The following is a 16467-nucleotide window of genomic DNA, read 5'->3' as shown; positions in this document are numbered from 1 at the left end:
TTCAGGTGCCTGTTTATGTACCTTGACGACGGCCCGACAAACACGAAACGCGAGGTCCATCTCAGGTGCTGCGCGCCGCTCGCCACCTGCCAAGACATGTGCAAGAGGTGGGGAACGACCTGTTTTGACTAGCACAGGGACGGCCGCTGCCACCAGAGCTGGCAACGGCAGCTCGGGACCGTGGATCTTTGTCTGGCCTCTTGATACTCAAGGGAGGGGACAGCGGCGGCAGTGGCAAGGCACCTCTTGGTGACGACCCTGTCCTGTGGCGCGCCACAGCGCAGGACGGCGTTCGGACTTGGACGTGTGCTGATCGACAATGCCGCCCCGAGCTGCACAATGAGTACTATGCAGTCATCGCAGAGGTAGCGACCTGGCCATTGAGCACAGAGGCCAAAGTCGAAGCCGACCCACTGAACACTGTCGCATGAAACAGCGACAACGACAACAAGAATGCCTCGTTACGTGAACTCGCTGATGTGATGTGGTTTTCGGCGTTGGCCGACGAGCCGGCGGACCGACTCCTCGGCAACATCATGCCCCGGACGTGGGGCCGCAACGAGGCCGAGCAACCGCCTACGCCTGCCTGCCTTTGCCATGTCGTGTGCATCCACTCACTCACCCCGACGACAGCATGAACGGCAAGAAGCCAGAGATCTACTGGCGGCCTGGAGGGCACCGCCCCCACGATGTGAGTCGGCTCCGCTACTCGCACCACTCGCGCGACGGCTGACCGCTACCGCAGGACGAACCCGCGTTCGTTGACGCGTTCCGCGCGGCCGTGAATGCGCGCTTCAGCCTCCAGCTCGCCAACTGGTGGGACCTGCACGAGTGGTCCACGACGGAGACGGAGCAGTTCCTCGACATGGCGTGGGACTACTTTGGCCTCATTGGCGAGCGCGGGGCCGGGCCGTCGTTCGTGCGCGGCATACCGATGGACGAGCCGCAGCAGTACTTTCCCAACGCGCGGATCAAGTGGGTAGCCAGCTCCGCCGGTGACTGACGCCAGCGTCGCGGAGAACCTGCTGCTCGGGCACAAGTCGGCGCTCTCAAAGGCCAAGTACGCGATGATCGCGACGGTCGAGCCTGACCCGGCCTCGGACGCGACCGAGCCCGTCGAGGTCCGCCGGATCACGTACTTTGAGCTGTATGACCAGGTGCGGCGGGCGGCGCACGCGCTCAAGCTGCTCGGCGTGGGCCCGGGCGACAGTGTCGCGTCGTACGCCGCCACGTCGTGCGAGATGCTCATCATCTTCTACGCGACGCTGTCGAGTGAGTGTTCCCTGAGGCCCCGCTGACGTACGCCAGTCGGCGCCCTCTTCTCCTCTACGCCGGCCGAGTTTGGCGTCACGGCCGTGGTTGACCGCTACGAGATCATCAAGCCCAAGGTCCTCTTCACGATCGACGCGTACCGCTACGGCCGGAAGGAGCACGAGCTGAGCACGCGCGCGCGCGAGGTGGTGTCGCGGGTCTCGGCGGCGCAGGGCAAGCTCACCAACGTCGTCGTCTTTGGGCAGCTCGCAAAGGACCGTGAGCCCACACCGGCGTCGCTCACAGGCTTCGTCGACACGGTCAAGGTCTCGTCCTTCTCCGACTTTATCGCGACCGGCGCAGCGGCCCCACCCAAGATCGACTTCTGGCGCGGGCCATTCAACCACCCGATCTGGATCGTCTTTTCGTCCGGCACGACGGGCAAGCCCAAGAGCATCTACGGCCCGGGCGGCGGCATCCTGCTCATGCGCAAGGTCGTGATCAACGTGGGTGCGGGATGGCGCGCAGAGCTGACCCACAGCTCCACCTCAACCTCGACCACCGGGACGCGTACCTCCAGTTCGCGACCATGGGCTGGATCGTGTGGAACATGCACGTGCTCTTCGCGGCCGTGGGCGGCACCGTCGTCGCGTACGACGGCAGCCCGTTCCACCCCCAGTCGGTGCTGTGGCGCCTGATTGAAAAGTACCGCGTGACGCAGCTGGGTGCGTCGCCGCGCTACATCCAGACGCTGGCCAAGAACAAGTTCAAGCCGAGGGAGGGGCGCGACCTGTCGTGTCTCAAGCAGCTGTATACCACCGGCGCGCCGGTAACCAACGACGTGTACGAGTTCTGCGAGCGCGAGGTGGGTGGGCGGTGATGGACTATTCTGACCGGCGCTAGCTCGACTCGATCTTTGTCAACAACGCAGCGGGCGGCACCGAGATCGGAGGGAGCGCGCTCCAGTCGACCCACGTTCTCCCGGCGTACAAGGGCGAGCTGCAGACGCCTGTGCTCGGCGTGTCGCTCATCGCGGCCGACAAGGACGGCAAGGCGCAGGTCGGCGAGGAGGGCACGCTCGTCTTCTCCAAGCCGTTCGCCAACATGCCCTACTACTTTGCCGACGACCCAGGCAGGAAGCGGTACAAGGAGACGTACTTTGCCGACTACCGCAACCCGCCCATGTTTAACATGAACGACAGCGTGTGGATCAACCCGGAGACCCGGGGATGGTGCGTGGCGCGTCCCTGCCCTCTGATTTACCTGCTAACTCACGCCCAGGATGATGTTCGGCCGTGCCGACGGCGTCCTCAACCCAAGCGGGGTGCGCTTCGGCTCTGCAGAGCTGTATTACATCCTCGAGAGCGGCTTCCCCGAGGTGGACGACAGCATTGCCGTGGGCCAGACGACGGCCGACGCCAACGAGCGCGTCGTGCTCTTCCTCAAGACGCGCGGCGACGCGCCCGTCACGGCCGACCTCGTCGCGCGCATAAAGGCCGCCGTAGCCGCGGCACTGAGCAGGCGGCACGTCCCCGAGGTTGTCGCCCAGTGCCCGGGCGTGCCGTACACCGGCAGCGGGAAGAAGGTCGAGGCGAGCGTCAAGAAGCTAATGTGAGTCAAGCAAATCAAGCCCGGTTCTTATCGCTGACGAGTAGAAACGGCGCGCCGCTCGCGTCTGTCAACGTGACGGGCGTGGTCAACCCCGAGGTGTACAAGTGGTACGCGGCGTGGGGCGCCGCCAACGCCACCCGCGCGGCGAGGTTGTAGCGCTGCATGCATTGGGTGGGCCGGGCTGTAGATTTACGGCACCCGAGTATCTCGTGACTAGGTTTGCGGGCAGAGACGTTGGATCAGTTGGGTCTGTTGGCGCAATTTTGTCATCAGGGCCGCGGCATGCCATTCCGCCACTAATTCACTCGGCGACGAGCGCGACGAGCGCCGAGACGATGGCGGCAGATGGCGCCGAGCAGCGCCGAGAGGCCAAGCAAGTACAAGTACATATGCGCGTCCCAGAGCCAACTCCCTCCTCCCACCTCTCAACGACTATGAGCCCAGCGCCAGCACCACCAGGCCCCCAGCAGCTGGCCAGCACGCTCGCCCTAGCAGTGGCCTCCACCCTGCTCACGCTGTACACCGTCGCGCGGCTCGCGAGCGTGCGCACCAGCCCGCACTGGGTATGGGCTGCGCTCGCGGCCGGGCTCGGCACGACGGGCGTGTGCGTCGACGTCGCCCTCGTGGCCGTGTGCGGGGCCGCGCGCGTGCCGGAGCGCGTGCTCCTCCTCCTCGGCGCCGGGACGGCCACGCTGCTCACCTTTGCGTTTGCGTGCGTCGCGGGGGGGCCGCGGGCGTGGGCGCTGTACGCGGTGTGGGGGGCGGCTACGGTGCTGGCTACGTACCGCGTCGTCGCGCGCTGGCCTGTGGAGGAGGGGGAGGAGGGGGAGGAGGGGGAGGAGAGCTATCCCGCTGAGAAGGGCGGCGCGGAGGCGTGCTTGTGAGTACTTTGCCCCCAGCGCCATCTGACCCCGCAGAACGACAACGAGACGACTTCACGACAGCCCGACACGTCCCCATTCACTTCGTAGCATGCATACATTCACACCAGCCCCGCGTACACCTCGCGCTCAAACTCGTCCTTGACCTTCTTGAAGCCCAGGTCGGCGAGCGCGCCCGGCGTGAGAATCTGCGTCGCGACAATAGCCTAGAGTCAGCGTGCCCACCCCCACAAACCCACCACGACCCCGCTGGCCGGGTCGATCCAGAACCCCGTCTTGGCCGCGCCGCCCCAGTACCCGCTGCCCCTCTTGCGGCCGAACTCGCCGTCGAGGAGGTCGAGCTCGAGGCCGACGCTCCACCCGAGCGCGGGGCCAGCACCAGCGCGCTGCTTGAGCGCCTTGTCCGGGCGCGCGTTGAGGCTCGCGCGCACCTCGTCGCTGAGCGAGTCGGTAAACAGCTCCTTGTACGCGGCCGCAGACACGACGGCGTTCGGCGCATCCCTCGCGCCCAGGACGGCCTGCAGGAAGCGCAGGTAGTCCTTCACGGTGCCGACGAGCCCGCCGCCCCCGCTCAGCTGGGCATAGCGCACGCCCGGCGTCTTGTCCCTAAAGCTCGCGCCGGGCTTGAAGCTGTCCCCGTCCCGCGCCTGGACGGTCTGGAAGCGGCCCGCGTTCTCGGGCGTGATGTAGAACGTCAGGTCGCTAATGCCGAGCGGCGCAAAGACGTGCTCCTGGAAGTATTGCTCGAGAGTCTGCCCCGTAACCCGCTCGAGCACGATGCCGGCCCAGTCAACGCCGATGCCGTACGCCCACCGCGTGCCGGGCTGGAACACGAACGGGCGGGTGTAGGCGCCGACGCCGCTGTCGGCCTTGAGGACCGAGGGCGGCCGGTGCGCCGCCTCCCACTTGGCGAGGAGGGGCGACTCGAAGCCGTACACCTGCCCCGAGGTGTGGGTCAGCAGCGTGCGCAGTGTGATCGGCGCCGCGAGGGGGGTGAGCACTTCGTTGCCCTCGTCGCTGGCGTCAGTGAGGTCCTAGCCAAGACCCACTCGTACGAGAGCACGGCCTGCGCGAGCAGCTCGGGCGCGTGCTTCTCCACGACTGCCGGGTCGTCGAGCGACACGAGGCCCCCGTCGACGAGCTGCAGCACCGCGACGGCGGTCACAAGCTTGGTCTGCGAGTAGAGCTCGAGGTCTGGGGCAGCGTCAGCGAGAGCGTCGGCGTCGGCGTTGGCAGGCCCACGCACACGTCGAGTCGTCGACCAGGCCTTGCTCCGGGTCGCCGAAGACGCGCTCGCCCGCAGCGGCGAAGTAGAGCGGCGCGCCAGTCGCCCCAGCCACGCCGAGGGTCAGCGCCGGCAGCTCGCGGCTGCTCGTCACGCGCTGCAGGAGGGCGTCGAGGGCCGCCTTGCTGGCGTCGCTGAGGCGGGGCTGTGTGCTAGTTGTTTCGAGCGTCATGGTGTTGTTGGGGAGTCAGGCTACCCGCGACGCAGTATATGTACATGTAGTCGCCGCACGACGCATGGGTCGGTCGTGACTGCTGACCTGACCGACGTGCGATGGCGTCGTTGGTGCCATCACGCCGGCGGCCGAGGTCGCATGCCGTGGGGGCCCGGCATTGCGCCAGATGCCGAGGGGTGTGCCGGACCTGCTGCCTCGCTTGACGGCGCCGCGATGACGTCCGGTACGACAATGCGAGCTGGGCTGTGAGCTGCCGAGATTGTTGCGCTCCAGGCAACGCTGCATGCGCAGATGGGGCGAACGATGCAAGTTGGCCGTCGCTCCCGGTGACTGCCCTCTCGGCCATCGCCGACACCACCTCCCCACCCACCCGGCCAGCCAAAGCCTCTGCATACACTCCACTCCGCATGCTACACGCCCGCGGCCCGAGCCTGGATACGATACTACTACAGACGGCGCTCCTGCGCGTGCGTCGATTTTGCCCGTGCCCACGCCGCTTACAGCCTCGCCGCAGCGTCACCCTTCCAGCCCTTGCCCTTGGCAATCAGCTCGGCCGCGTTCTCGCCCACCGCCAGCACCGTCAACATCGGGTTGATCGACACCATGTCGGGGAAGACGCCCGCGTCGGCGATACGCAGCCCCTTGATGCCCTTGACCTTGAGCTCGGGGTCGACGACGGCGTACGGGTCGCGGCTCGTGTCGCCCATCTTGGTCGTCCCGGCCGGGTGGTACACCGTGTGGGCTGCGCGGCGCGCGTACTCGCTGATCTGCTCGTCCGTCTGGCACTGGAGGCCGGGCGCCACCTCCTCCTTGAGCCACTCCTTGAACGGGCTCTGCGCCGCCACCTTGCGCGCGGCCTTGATGCCGGCCACAAACGTCGCCGCGTCGTACCCCTCCGGGTCGGTGAAGTACCGGAAGTCGAGCGCCGGCTTGATGGCCGGGTTGGCCGACGTGAGGTACAGCCGTCCGCGCGAGCGCGGGCGCGGGATGTTGGGCGTCATGCAGAATGCGTACCGGTCCTTGATGTTGCGGTAGCCCAGGCGCTCAGTGTTGAGCGTGAACGGGATCTGGTAGCAGTGCATCATGATGTCGGCAGCGTCATCGGCGTCGCCGGCAGCGCCCTCGCGGCGCAGGAAGACGCCCGCGTCAGAGTCCATCGTCGTCTGGTCCTGCGGCACGGGCTTGTTGAGCTCCCACATGATGATGGTCTCGGGGTGGTCGAGCAGGTTCTCGCCGACGCCTGGCAGGTCGGCGACCACGGGGATGCCGAGCGACCGGAGCTGGGGGGACGGGCCGAGTCCCGAGTGGAGCATGAGGCGAGGGGTGTCGACAGCACCGGCGGCCAGGATGATCTCGCCGCCCTTGCGAGGCTTGACCGTGATGCGCTGGCCGTTCTTGAGCGTCACGTTGACGCCCGTCGCCGTGCCGTTCTCCACGTTGACCTTGGACACCCACGCCTCGGTGAGGATGGTGAGGTTGGAGCGCGACTCCTCGCCGCGGAGGATAGGGTGGATGTACGCCACCGACGCTGACGAGCGCTTGCCATCGTCGGGGTTGTACGACACCGAGAAGAAGCCGACGCCCTCGTGCAGCTTGCCGTCCTTGCGGATCGTCTTGTTAAAGTCGTTGATGACGGGGATATCCAGCGCAGACGAACACGAGCTGACCCAGTCCTTGACGAGCTCGTTCTGGTGGTTCTCGTGCACGACCTGAACCGTGTTGCGGAGCTTGTCGATGAGGCGCATGACCGTGTCAAAGTCCCAGCCCTTGCAGCCCTTTGCGACCCACGCGTCCATGTCGCGCTTGAACGGGCGGAACGAGATGAGCGTGTTGTGCGAGCTGCAGCCGCCGAGCACCTTTGCGCGCGAGTGCCGGATATGGCTGTTGCCCATGGGCTGCTCGGTCGTGCCGTAGTCGTAGTCGAGGTCGCCGCCGAGCAGCGTGAGCCACTTGCGCAGGTCGAGCACCTCGTCAATGTTGAAGTCGCTGGGTCCGCCCTCGATGACGAGCACGCGGTGGTGGGGGAGGTAGGTGGTCAGCCTCGAGGCCAGGACGCAGCCGGCAGTGCCGCCACCGACGACAATGTAGTCGTAGTAGTCTGTCGCGGCGTTGGCGGGGAGGGTCGTGGGCGTCTCCATGATCGTGTGAGTGTACGTGGGGATGGTGGGGGTGGGAGGTGTGGGTGGGACTGGGTGCTATCTATAAGGCCGAGGGGGGCGAGAGGGGGGGCTGGCTAGCAGCCGTGCTGTGCAGGCGGGCATCCTGGGCAACTTGGCACCCCACCTACCCGAGCCACAGCAGCCCCGTCTGTTGCATCACAGAGAAAAAGCCAGAGGCACCACCAAGTCGAGTGACGTCGGCGTGCGACTGAAGGCAGGCGGGCTCAATCGCTGCTGGCGTCGACGCTTGACTGCTTCACCCTGGCGTTTGAGTGTGGGACAGAGAGCCAGAGCTGCTTAGGTACCCTAGGCGTCTCCTTGGATCGCACCCCGAGATTGTGCAGCGTCGCAGCAGGACGGCACAATAGCTCAGGTCGTTGGGGGCCAGGAATGACGCGAAACGGGGGTCTTTGAGGTCACATGCCGCTCGTCAGCCATAGATATGATAGGATAATGACGAGGCACAAGGGTGCTGGGGGTGAGTGGGGCTTGCTGGGGCTGACTGCCGGCCAGCCGGCAGGCCGGCAGTGGGAGTCGAGTGTGAGACAGACGAGGGAGGTCTCTGTTAGTAAGCGACAGGGGTTGGAGTATCGTCGTCAGTACAAGAAAAAAAAAGTTAGCGAGGGCACCAGAGCAGAGGGAGGAGGAGTGAGGTCAGTCAGTCAGGCGCAGCAGCAAGCGGGCACTGCAAAGGAATGAATGCAAGCCAGTGACGTAGAGGCTGAGGGCCACCCCCACTCACCGTCGGAGCATGCATGCATGCATGTTGCTGGATGCATTGTGAGCAAAGATTTCCAAAGCATCTCACTCACCTCGACTTTGTAACGACGACAGCGCCATGACATTCGCCAGCGAGATCCACACCTTCTACGACGGGCAGCCGCAGCCCTCGACGTCGGGCTCGACAACCTTCCAGTCGATCGACCCCAGCACGGCAAAGCCCCTCGCGACAGTCTACACGACGACGCCGGCGCAGCTCGACGCCGCCGTCGCCTCGGCCCAGAAGGCCTTCCCCGGCTGGTCGCGCACGCCGCCGGCGCAGCGCGCGCGCGTGCTCCTCAAGGCCGCCGCGCTCCTGCGCGAGCGCAACGACGCGCTCGCAAAGACCGAGACGCTCGACACGGGCAAGAGCTGGAGCGAGACCTCGACCGTCGACATTGCCACGGGCGCCGACGTGCTCGAGTACTATGCCTACCACGTCGCCGCGGGCGGACTGGACGGCAAGTCGACCGTGCTCCGCGCTGGGCCGTCCGGCGCCGAGATCACGACGACGCACGAGCCGCTCGGCGTCTGCGGCGGCATCGGCGCCTGGAACTACCCCATCCAGATTGCGCTGTGGAAATCCGCAGCCTGCCTCGCCGCCGGCAACTGCATGGTCTACAAGCCGTCCGAGGTGACGCCTCTGCACGGCAACACGCTCGCGGCGATCTACGTCGAGGCCGGCGTCCCGCCCGGCGTCTTCAACGTCATCTACGGCGACGGGCCGGCGGCCGGCGTCCCGCTCGTCGCGCACAGCGGCATCGCAAAGGTCAGCTTTACGGGCCAGGTGTCTACGGGTTCCAAGGTGGCTGCGGCGGCGTCGGGCGCGATGAAGAGCGTGACGATGGAGCTGGGCGGCAAGTCGCCGCTCGTCATCCTCCCCGACGCGGACGTCGACGAGGCGGCCGACGTCGCCATGCTGGCCAACTTCTACTCGAGCGGACAGGTGTGCACGAACGGCACGCGCGTCTTCGTGCCCGACACGCTGCTGTCGGCCGTCGAGACGGCCATCGCCCAGCGCTGCCGCGAGGGCATCCGCCAGGGCCTCCCGCTCGACGAGACCACAAATTTCGGGCCGGTAGTCAGCAAGGCGCACCAGCAAAAGGTGCTGAGCTACATCAAGCACGGCAAGGAGGTGGACCGCGCGCGCGTGCTGTACGACGGCGGCGCCGAGGCGCAGGCCAAGCCCCCCACGGCTGACGGGTTCTGGGTCCCGCCCGTCGTCTTCACAGACTGCACCGACGGCATGCGGGTCGCGACCGAGGAGATCTTCGGGCCCGTCATGTGCATCCTGCCCTACTCGACCAACGGGGGCCAGGACAAGTGGCTGCCCGAGCTGGTGCGCAGGGCCAACGACACGCAGATGGGGCTGGCTGGCGGCGTCGTCGCCACCGACCTCGACCTCGCGGCGCACGTCGTGCGCCAGCTCGAGGCTGGCATCACCTGGATCAACACCTGGGGCGAGAGCCCGGCCGAGATGCCCGTCGGCGGCTGGAAGATGAGCGGGCTCGGCGTCGAGAACGGGCATGAGGGCATCCGCGCCTACACGCGGACCAAGAGCACGCTCGTGCAGTACGGCAAGGGCGCGTGTGCCGGCGTGTTCTCGCGGTTGTAGCGGGTGAGCGAACGAGACAGCAGATAGCAGATGAAGTCATTGTACCATGCCACGAGCGATGCGAGCCACACGAGCAGCACAAATCCGCGGATATTGGCCTCGGCGTCGACCTCAGCGCCGGCGCCCGGCGTGTCATGCTCGTCTCGCGCTGCGCATGCATGCATGCAGAGCCGTGACAATGCAGCACGGAGACGGAGTGTCCATCTCCACAGAGCCGCGTCACGTGCAATTTCCCCACAACCTCAGCCAGGCGGCCATTCCCCACCTCCACCTCGATGCTCCGGCTCAGTCGTACCCGCGCCCGGCATAAATATCGGACCCTCGGCATCGTACCCTCCCCCTACCCAACTCACAATGTCACAACCCGCAACGGCAGAGGACAACCAGTTCCTCCAGCGCTCGATCGGCACGCGCGGCTTCGGGGCCAACGCGAACATCACGAACCGGATCATCTTCGTCTCGCACGACCCCGTGCCCGGCATCAACGCCAAGGGAGGCCGCACGATCCCCACGCCATGGAAGGCGGTCTACGCCGGCAAGGTCACGCCCGACTGGTGTAACCCCTTCGGGACGATGCACGGCGGCTGCGCAGCGTGGCTCACCGACGAGCTGACGTGCAGCGCCGTCGAGTTCCTCTCCACGCCCGACTGGTGGGGCATGCCCACGCCAGGCGGGGTGTCGCTCAACATCGACACGACATACTACTACGCCGTGCCGAATGGCGCGAATCTCCGCATCGTGGTCACGATTGACCGCATCTCCGGCACCCTGGCCAACGTGCAGGCCGACTTTACCGACGCTGACAGCGGCGTCGTGTACGTCACTGGCAAGCACATTATCGCGTGGCGCGCCGATAAGAAGAAGAAGGCAAAGTTGTAGAGTGGTAGATGGGTTGTAGGGGCAGTAGCGCTGGGATAAGCAGTGAGTGTGGTGGGGCTGTGGGCTGTGCTGACGACTGCAGTCTTCTTGGAGTGTTGACGGAGCCCGCCGCATTGCTAACCAGCCTGACGCACTGCCCTCATACGACCAAGACCCCACCTAACCCTTGACCCATTCATACAATTGGGCAACAGCCCGTACGAGTACTGACGACGCCACGCCTACCCCTTCACTCTCACCCCGCCTAAGTGAACACGTAGTTCACAACCTTCATGAAGGTGTTCTTGGGAGGCGGCTCCTCGTACGCAACCTCGTCGTCCGTCGGGATGTTGGAGAAGAAGTCGAGCTGCTCAGGACGCAGCCAGGGGTCGCGCTTGATGAGCGCATACCCGGCCATGAGCACGAAGAAGAAGGGCAGGTTGAGGTAGTTTGACACAAACGACGGGGCCGACCAGTGGCCGTGGATGAAGACCTTCCAGCCGGAGAAGAAGACGATGATGGACAACGCGATGAGGCAGAACCACGCGTGGAACGGCTGCAGGCTCGAGTAGTAGTGGAGCGACTTGCGGTCGATGCCCTGGGCCTCGAGGCCCTTCTTGAAGCGGATGAACGTGGCGGCAATTGCCATCCAGTTGATAAACGACGCGAGCGTCGTGATGTTGGACAGCCACTCCAGCGCGGCGTTCGAGCCATCCGAGAGCGACAGGAACGCGAGCAGCATCCAGAAGGACACGAACGACACCGCGACCCACGGCAGGCCCTTTGCCGTCGTGCGCGCGAAGATTGACGGGCCCTGGCCGCGCAGCGCGAGACCGTAGAGCTTGCGCGACGAGTTGAAGATGCCGGTCGAGCAGGCCGACACGGCCGACGTCAGCACGGCGGCGTTGATGATGCTGGGGAGGACCTTGATGCCGGCCCTGGAGAAGGCGAGCACGAACGGCGAGGACGCGGCCGTACCGGTCGACTGGAGGAGCTTGGGGTCGTTGGACGGGACGAGCATGCCGACAATCAAGATGCCAAGCACGTAGAACAGGGTGAGGCGGATGAACAGGCGCCTGACCGCCTTGGGGATCGACACGCGCGGGTTCTTGACCTCGGCCGCGGCCATGCCGATGAACTCGATACCGGAGAACGAGTAGGCCGCCGTGATGAGGTTTGCGAACCAGCCGAGGAACTTGCCCGTGCTCCCGGGCACGACGTAGGCGTTGAATGCTCCAGGATCCTTCCAGTACCTGAACCCAATGCGGTCGTGGTTCGGTCCGCCGCCGAGGTCGACGATCAGCCCGGCGAGAATAAGGCCGACGATGAGCGCGATCTTGATGAGCGCGAACCAGAACTCGCTCTCTCCGAACCAGCGCACGCCGAGGAAGTTGATCACGCCGCACACCACAATCAGGGCGATAATGTACCCGACCTGATGCGCCGTGCTGAAGCCCGTGTCCCAGAACGAGATGAGGATGGCCGCCGCGACGACCTCGCTCGCGTTGGAGACGCACCCGCCCAACACGCCCTGCCAGCCGAGCGCGAACCCGACCGAGGGGTGCAGCCACCTCTCAGCGAAGTGGAGGTATCCGCCCGAGATGGGCGCGTACGTCGCCATCTCACCCAGGCAGACGTTCATGCTGAAGATGATGGCGCCCATCGTGATGTACGCGAGCAGCGCACCCGCCGGCCCGCCGTGCGAGATGGCCTTGCCCGAGGTCAGGAACAGCCCGGTGCCGAGGGTCCCGGCGAGCGCGTACATCTGGAGGTGGCGCTGCTCCATGCCGCGGTGGACGCCGTCGTCTGCCCGTCAGCTGGTTACGCCACGCGCACTCACACAGCCCAGTGTGGACGTCGACCAGGGTGTCGTACTTTGTGTTGTCGGGCTGCGACTCGACGTCGTGCGCGTCCACGACGGCGACGGGCGTGATGCCCGTCGCGGCCAGGTCCTTGTCGTCGTAGCTTGCCATGGGTGTTGGGAGTGAGGGGGGAGAGACAGACGCTCCCACCTCGGCAGCCTTTAAAAACTCGCCAGACACCGCCGCCTCGAGTCAAACCCACAGTCAGCAGCCCCGCCCCCGCACGGCTGGCTTCCGATTGCTCGGAAGTCTCTGGTCCTGCAGGACAGCCCTCCTCGCCGCAGTAGGACGGGCGAGAGCGAGACAATTGGACACGGCGGCGGGTGGAAGCCGACAGTGCAGTTTACAGAACAGCCAAGTTGCCGCGGGGGTGTATTTTTGGCTCTGGCCCAGGGCCACGAGTAGACCCCTTATCGCGGACTTGGAGCCCACCTCGGTGTGCTGCCACTCATCAACACAGGGCGACAGCGCATGTGGCTGCTCGCAGGGCGCTTAACCGAGCGACAGCGGACGCCGTATTGGCCAGATCGCAGATAACCGCTGGGATTTTGTGCACCGATGCGAGTCTGGCCTGGTGCACCGCTGCGACTCGCCGCCCCGCCCACCTTGGCCCGCGGGGTCTGCTACTTGTCCGGGAGCGCGGACCACTGCATGGGGGTTCATGGGGGCATGTATCTCTAGCCAACGGGCGTGGTGGGAGTGGTCTTGGGTGGGGGCGGCGAGCATGGGGGTGACCAGCTTCGACATCGACAACCGCGACGAGAATGGCGGAAAGACAACCACGGCCGTGTGTGTGGCGAAAACCATCGGCAACCAAGCGCTCGACTCAAAATTTGGTCAGCGCGCCGCTCGGCAATTCTAAACTGCACACGAGCAGCTGGGCCGGGCAGATCGGCCGAGCGAGCGAGGGCGAGGCAAACGCCGGGGGGTCGAGCTTGTCATCAATTTTCGACAGCTAGGCCTCGGTGTCCTCTCCACGCTCGACGTCCACGTTCGTACCGCCCATAGCCTCCGCATCAACACGCCGTATCGCCCCCGGGCGGGCTCACTCAATCTCCCCTCGCAGCTCCACTCAATCACGACCACGTCGACATTCCGCAGCACCCACGGGTCTCCGCGGCGCCAGGGTGCGCATCTCCGGCAGCGCGGACGTTGCTGTGGCTTATCTCTGTCGGTGTCCGCGACGCCGGCGTCCTCCCGGACCGGAGGTGGGGGCGCCCGGTCCGAGGTGCGGTGGACGCGTAGGCCAGCGTTGAGGAAACACAACACTGCATAGACCCAGAATACAACGACGACAGACAGACTGTCTTTTCTTACCCCACCTAATACTCACAACCGTCGTCGCCGTTGAACGGTGCCGGCGGCTTGGCCGACGCCGCGAGCGACTGCGAGAGCGCGAGCAGCGCCTGCACGTGCGAGATGTCGGGCTTGGGCGGCGCCGGCGTGGGGAACTGGGCCGGCGTCGGGGTCGGGACCTTGGCGACCGGCGTCGGCGCCTTGGGCAGCTCGGGCGAAGTGTGCGCGCCGCCGAGGCTGGCGAGCGGGTCGGGCGCGGCCGCGTTGCCTGACACGACGCTCATATCCGCCGTCGTGCTGGGCGTCACGCCCGCCGGGCTGCAGTCGGGGAACACGGTGGTAAAGTCGAACGCGGAGGAGATGAGGGCCAGCGGGTTGGACAGCGGGAGGTCGATGATCCCTGATGTGTCAGCGGTAGCAGCGTGGGGCGACTCACATCTGCCCTTCTCCCCGCCCGTCTTGAGCTCCTTGCACGGCGCGCCTGTGGGCAGTCGCAGCTCGGTCTTGGTGGGCAGCGCGATGTCGAGCCTGCTGACGTTGTCGTCGAGGATGTTGAGGCTGCGCGACGCGGCGGGGAAGCGGTCGCTCAGCCGACAGAGCAGCTGCATCGACAGGCTCAGCGCGATCTGGTACGGCGTGTCCGGGAGGTTGAGGTGCGGGCTGGGGACAGGCCGGGAGAGGTAGATGATGGGGATGATGCCGAGGCCCGCCTGGCCGATGAGGAAGGCGCACGTGCTGCCGCAGTCGGTGAGGGCGCCGCGCTCGATCATCTTGCGCTGCGACGAGAGCGCGTCCTGCGTCCAGTAGAGCACGTCCTCGGCGTGCTTGAGCACCGGGGGCTCGATCCCAATGTCCGTGTTGGCGACGGTCACTAAGTGGCGGTAGATGGCGGCCTTGATCGAGCTGCACCACGTGCGCAGGCGCTCGCGGTGGCAGTCGAACATGTTGTCGTCTTCCATCTGGCGCGAGGGCGTCGCGAGGTCACGCGTCATGAAGTCGTCGAGCACTGGGGTGAGCGGGGTTTGGGGCAGACGGACAACTCACTCTGCAGCTCGAGGTTGAAGGTCACTGGCGCGTGCAGGCTGGGGCAGTCGGCGGCCGAGTGCATGATGGTCTCTTTGATCCGCCGGACGCCGGTAGACGCCTTGTTCACTGCGGCTGAGCCGGTGCAGCTCGGGATGTTGATCTTCTCGAGCACACGCTCGAGCACGATCATGAGGCGGACGAACGTGCGGATGTAGGGGAGGAACGAAGCCGACGTGGTCGAGAGGCGCTCGGAGAAGGCCGCCGACGACGTGTTCATCTCCTCGATGTCGATATCGTTGAGGCGCAGCATACTCGGGCGCCCGTGGAAGGCCGAGAGCTTGTCGACGCAGTACACCGCCCAGAGGGTACGGTTGCGGATCTCGATGTCGACGGGGGTAAAGGTCGCGGTGTAGGCGTCGACGCTGCGGTGGAGGCCGATGTCTAGCGAGAAGGAGACAGCCTCACTGCTGAGCGTGTGGCCCTCGAGCACACCATTGGTGCCCGACCCGCCGTAGCAGTACAGCGCCATGTAGACGCACGACTGGATGCAGGGCAGGGTCGACTGGTCGACGCGCGGGAACCGCCGCTTGACCTGCCAGTACAGGTCGAAGAAGCGCGAGCTGACGTCCTCGCCCGTCGTGGCGGGCGGGAGGCGCTCTCTGGCCGTCAGGGCGCAGATACTGAGCAGCAGCATCATGAAATCCGGGGTGGACCGCGCGTCCTCGTCCCCACACTTCTCGACAAACGTCGGCAGCAGGAACGTCGGCCAGAGGAGGTAGGTCGACTCGAGGAACTGGCGCACCAGCGCCCAGATGACATTCGGCGGCACATGCTCGGTCACCATGTCCCACAGCTGGGGGCACGGCTGGATGAAGGTGCACGGCGCGCCGGGGTCGCGGCTGGCGAGCTCAGGCGGGAGGAGTGCCTCGGCCGGCATGTCGATCAGAAACGAGTCGAGCGGGTTGGAGGCACTGCTAATGAGCTTGTGGTGCTGGTGGAGGTAGCTGAGCGTGCCGAGCCCCGAGCCGAGGCCGAGCGCGCGGAACCGGCCCCGCTCATTCTTGTACACGCTATCGTAGGGGAACGCGAGGCGGAGCAGGCGGTCGTCGCGCGGCGCATGCGGCCAGGCCGACACGTCGTCGACGGCGGCGCTGAACGGCGCGGTGGCGGGCGCGGCAAAGTCGAGCACCGACGGCTTAGGCTTGACCGGCGGCGAGAGCGAGTGCTCGCCCCGCGGGGCGGAGTAGGTCGTCGCCGCGGGGATGTGATGGTGGTGATGGTGGTGGTGGGCCGGCTCGGGACGCGCCGAAGGGGGAGGAGCCTGGTCCGGGCCAGCTCCGCCCGGGCGCCAGTCCTCGCACGTCGAGCCGGCGAGGATACATGGCTGGCACGGCCGCTGGTCGCTGCACTATTGGGCGAGTGAGCGCCGCTCGCCCCCGAAACGCTCCCGAGGAGCCAGCCGAACCCACCTTGGTCTTGCGGTCGCGGCAGCGGTCGCACGCCTGCCGCGTGCGAGAGCGCTTGTGCGGCCGTTCTGGAGGCGCGTGGTACTCCATGTCAGCGTGGGTTAGTGGGGGATGGAGCAGTCGTGCATGCGTGTCCCAGCGCTAGATAGCAGATGAACCATGCGTTCCGGCTGGTTGGAAAGGATACAGCTAGGCTGCAAGATTATAGATGCCAGCCGGGCAT

At 66.0% G+C, this 16467-nt stretch overlaps 8 protein-coding genes across 8 annotated transcripts; 4 read left to right on the top strand and 4 right to left on the bottom strand.

Annotated features, from left to right (window-relative positions):
- Positions 1–634: 634 nt before the first annotated feature.
- Q8F55_004439 (uncharacterized protein) lies at positions 635–3018 on the top strand (the record flags this gene model as incomplete). Its single annotated transcript, XM_069352954.1, has 8 exons — positions 635–691; positions 746–975; positions 1010–1272; positions 1309–1757; positions 1793–2116; positions 2155–2483; positions 2533–2862; positions 2907–3018. 8 exons carry the CDS (start codon positions 635–637, stop codon positions 3016–3018), a joined length of 2094 nt encoding a protein of 697 aa, XP_069210372.1.
- A 278-nt stretch (positions 3019–3296) lies between these two features.
- On the top strand, positions 3297–3833 carry Q8F55_004438 (uncharacterized protein; the record flags this gene model as incomplete). Its single annotated transcript, XM_069352953.1, has 2 exons — positions 3297–3614; positions 3780–3833. 2 exons carry the CDS (start codon positions 3297–3299, stop codon positions 3831–3833), a joined length of 372 nt encoding a protein of 123 aa, XP_069210371.1.
- Positions 3834–3844: 11 nt separating this feature from the next.
- On the bottom strand, positions 3845–5200 carry Q8F55_004437 (uncharacterized protein; the record flags this gene model as incomplete). The annotated part of the gene is made up of 4 exons (XM_069352952.1): positions 3845–3949; positions 3983–4760; positions 4793–4937; positions 4990–5200. 4 exons carry the CDS (start codon positions 5198–5200, stop codon positions 3845–3847), a joined length of 1239 nt encoding a protein of 412 aa, XP_069210370.1.
- A 500-nt stretch (positions 5201–5700) lies between these two features.
- Positions 5701–7341, bottom strand: Q8F55_004436 (uncharacterized protein; the record flags this gene model as incomplete). Its single annotated transcript, XM_069352951.1, has 1 exon — positions 5701–7341. The coding sequence occupies one exon, from the start codon at positions 7339–7341 to the stop codon at positions 5701–5703; it is 1641 nt and encodes a 546-aa protein (XP_069210369.1).
- An 859-nt stretch (positions 7342–8200) lies between these two features.
- On the top strand, positions 8201–9736 carry Q8F55_004435 (uncharacterized protein; the record flags this gene model as incomplete). The annotated part of the gene is made up of 1 exon (XM_069352950.1): positions 8201–9736. The coding sequence occupies one exon, from the start codon at positions 8201–8203 to the stop codon at positions 9734–9736; it is 1536 nt and encodes a 511-aa protein (XP_069210368.1).
- Positions 9737–10090: 354 nt separating this feature from the next.
- Q8F55_004434 (uncharacterized protein) lies at positions 10091–10615 on the top strand (the record flags this gene model as incomplete). Its single annotated transcript, XM_069352949.1, has 1 exon — positions 10091–10615. One exon carries the CDS (start codon positions 10091–10093, stop codon positions 10613–10615), a length of 525 nt encoding a protein of 174 aa, XP_069210367.1.
- A 244-nt stretch (positions 10616–10859) lies between these two features.
- Q8F55_004433 (uncharacterized protein) lies at positions 10860–12567 on the bottom strand (the record flags this gene model as incomplete). Its single annotated transcript, XM_069352948.1, has 2 exons — positions 10860–12400; positions 12435–12567. 2 exons carry the CDS (start codon positions 12565–12567, stop codon positions 10860–10862), a joined length of 1674 nt encoding a protein of 557 aa, XP_069210366.1.
- A 1211-nt stretch (positions 12568–13778) lies between these two features.
- On the bottom strand, positions 13779–16334 carry Q8F55_004432 (uncharacterized protein; the record flags this gene model as incomplete). The annotated part of the gene is made up of 4 exons (XM_069352947.1): positions 13779–14152; positions 14189–14758; positions 14797–16186; positions 16248–16334. 4 exons carry the CDS (start codon positions 16332–16334, stop codon positions 13779–13781), a joined length of 2421 nt encoding a protein of 806 aa, XP_069210365.1.
- Positions 16335–16467: the final 133 nt, after the last annotated feature.

Source organism: Vanrija albida (assembly GCF_041260175.1).
Source record: "Vanrija albida strain AlHP1 chromosome Unknown contig_3, whole genome shotgun sequence".
NCBI classification, from domain to species: domain Eukaryota; kingdom Fungi; phylum Basidiomycota; class Tremellomycetes; order Trichosporonales; family Trichosporonaceae; genus Vanrija; species Vanrija albida.
This window is presented reverse-complemented; position numbering and strand designations above follow the sequence as displayed.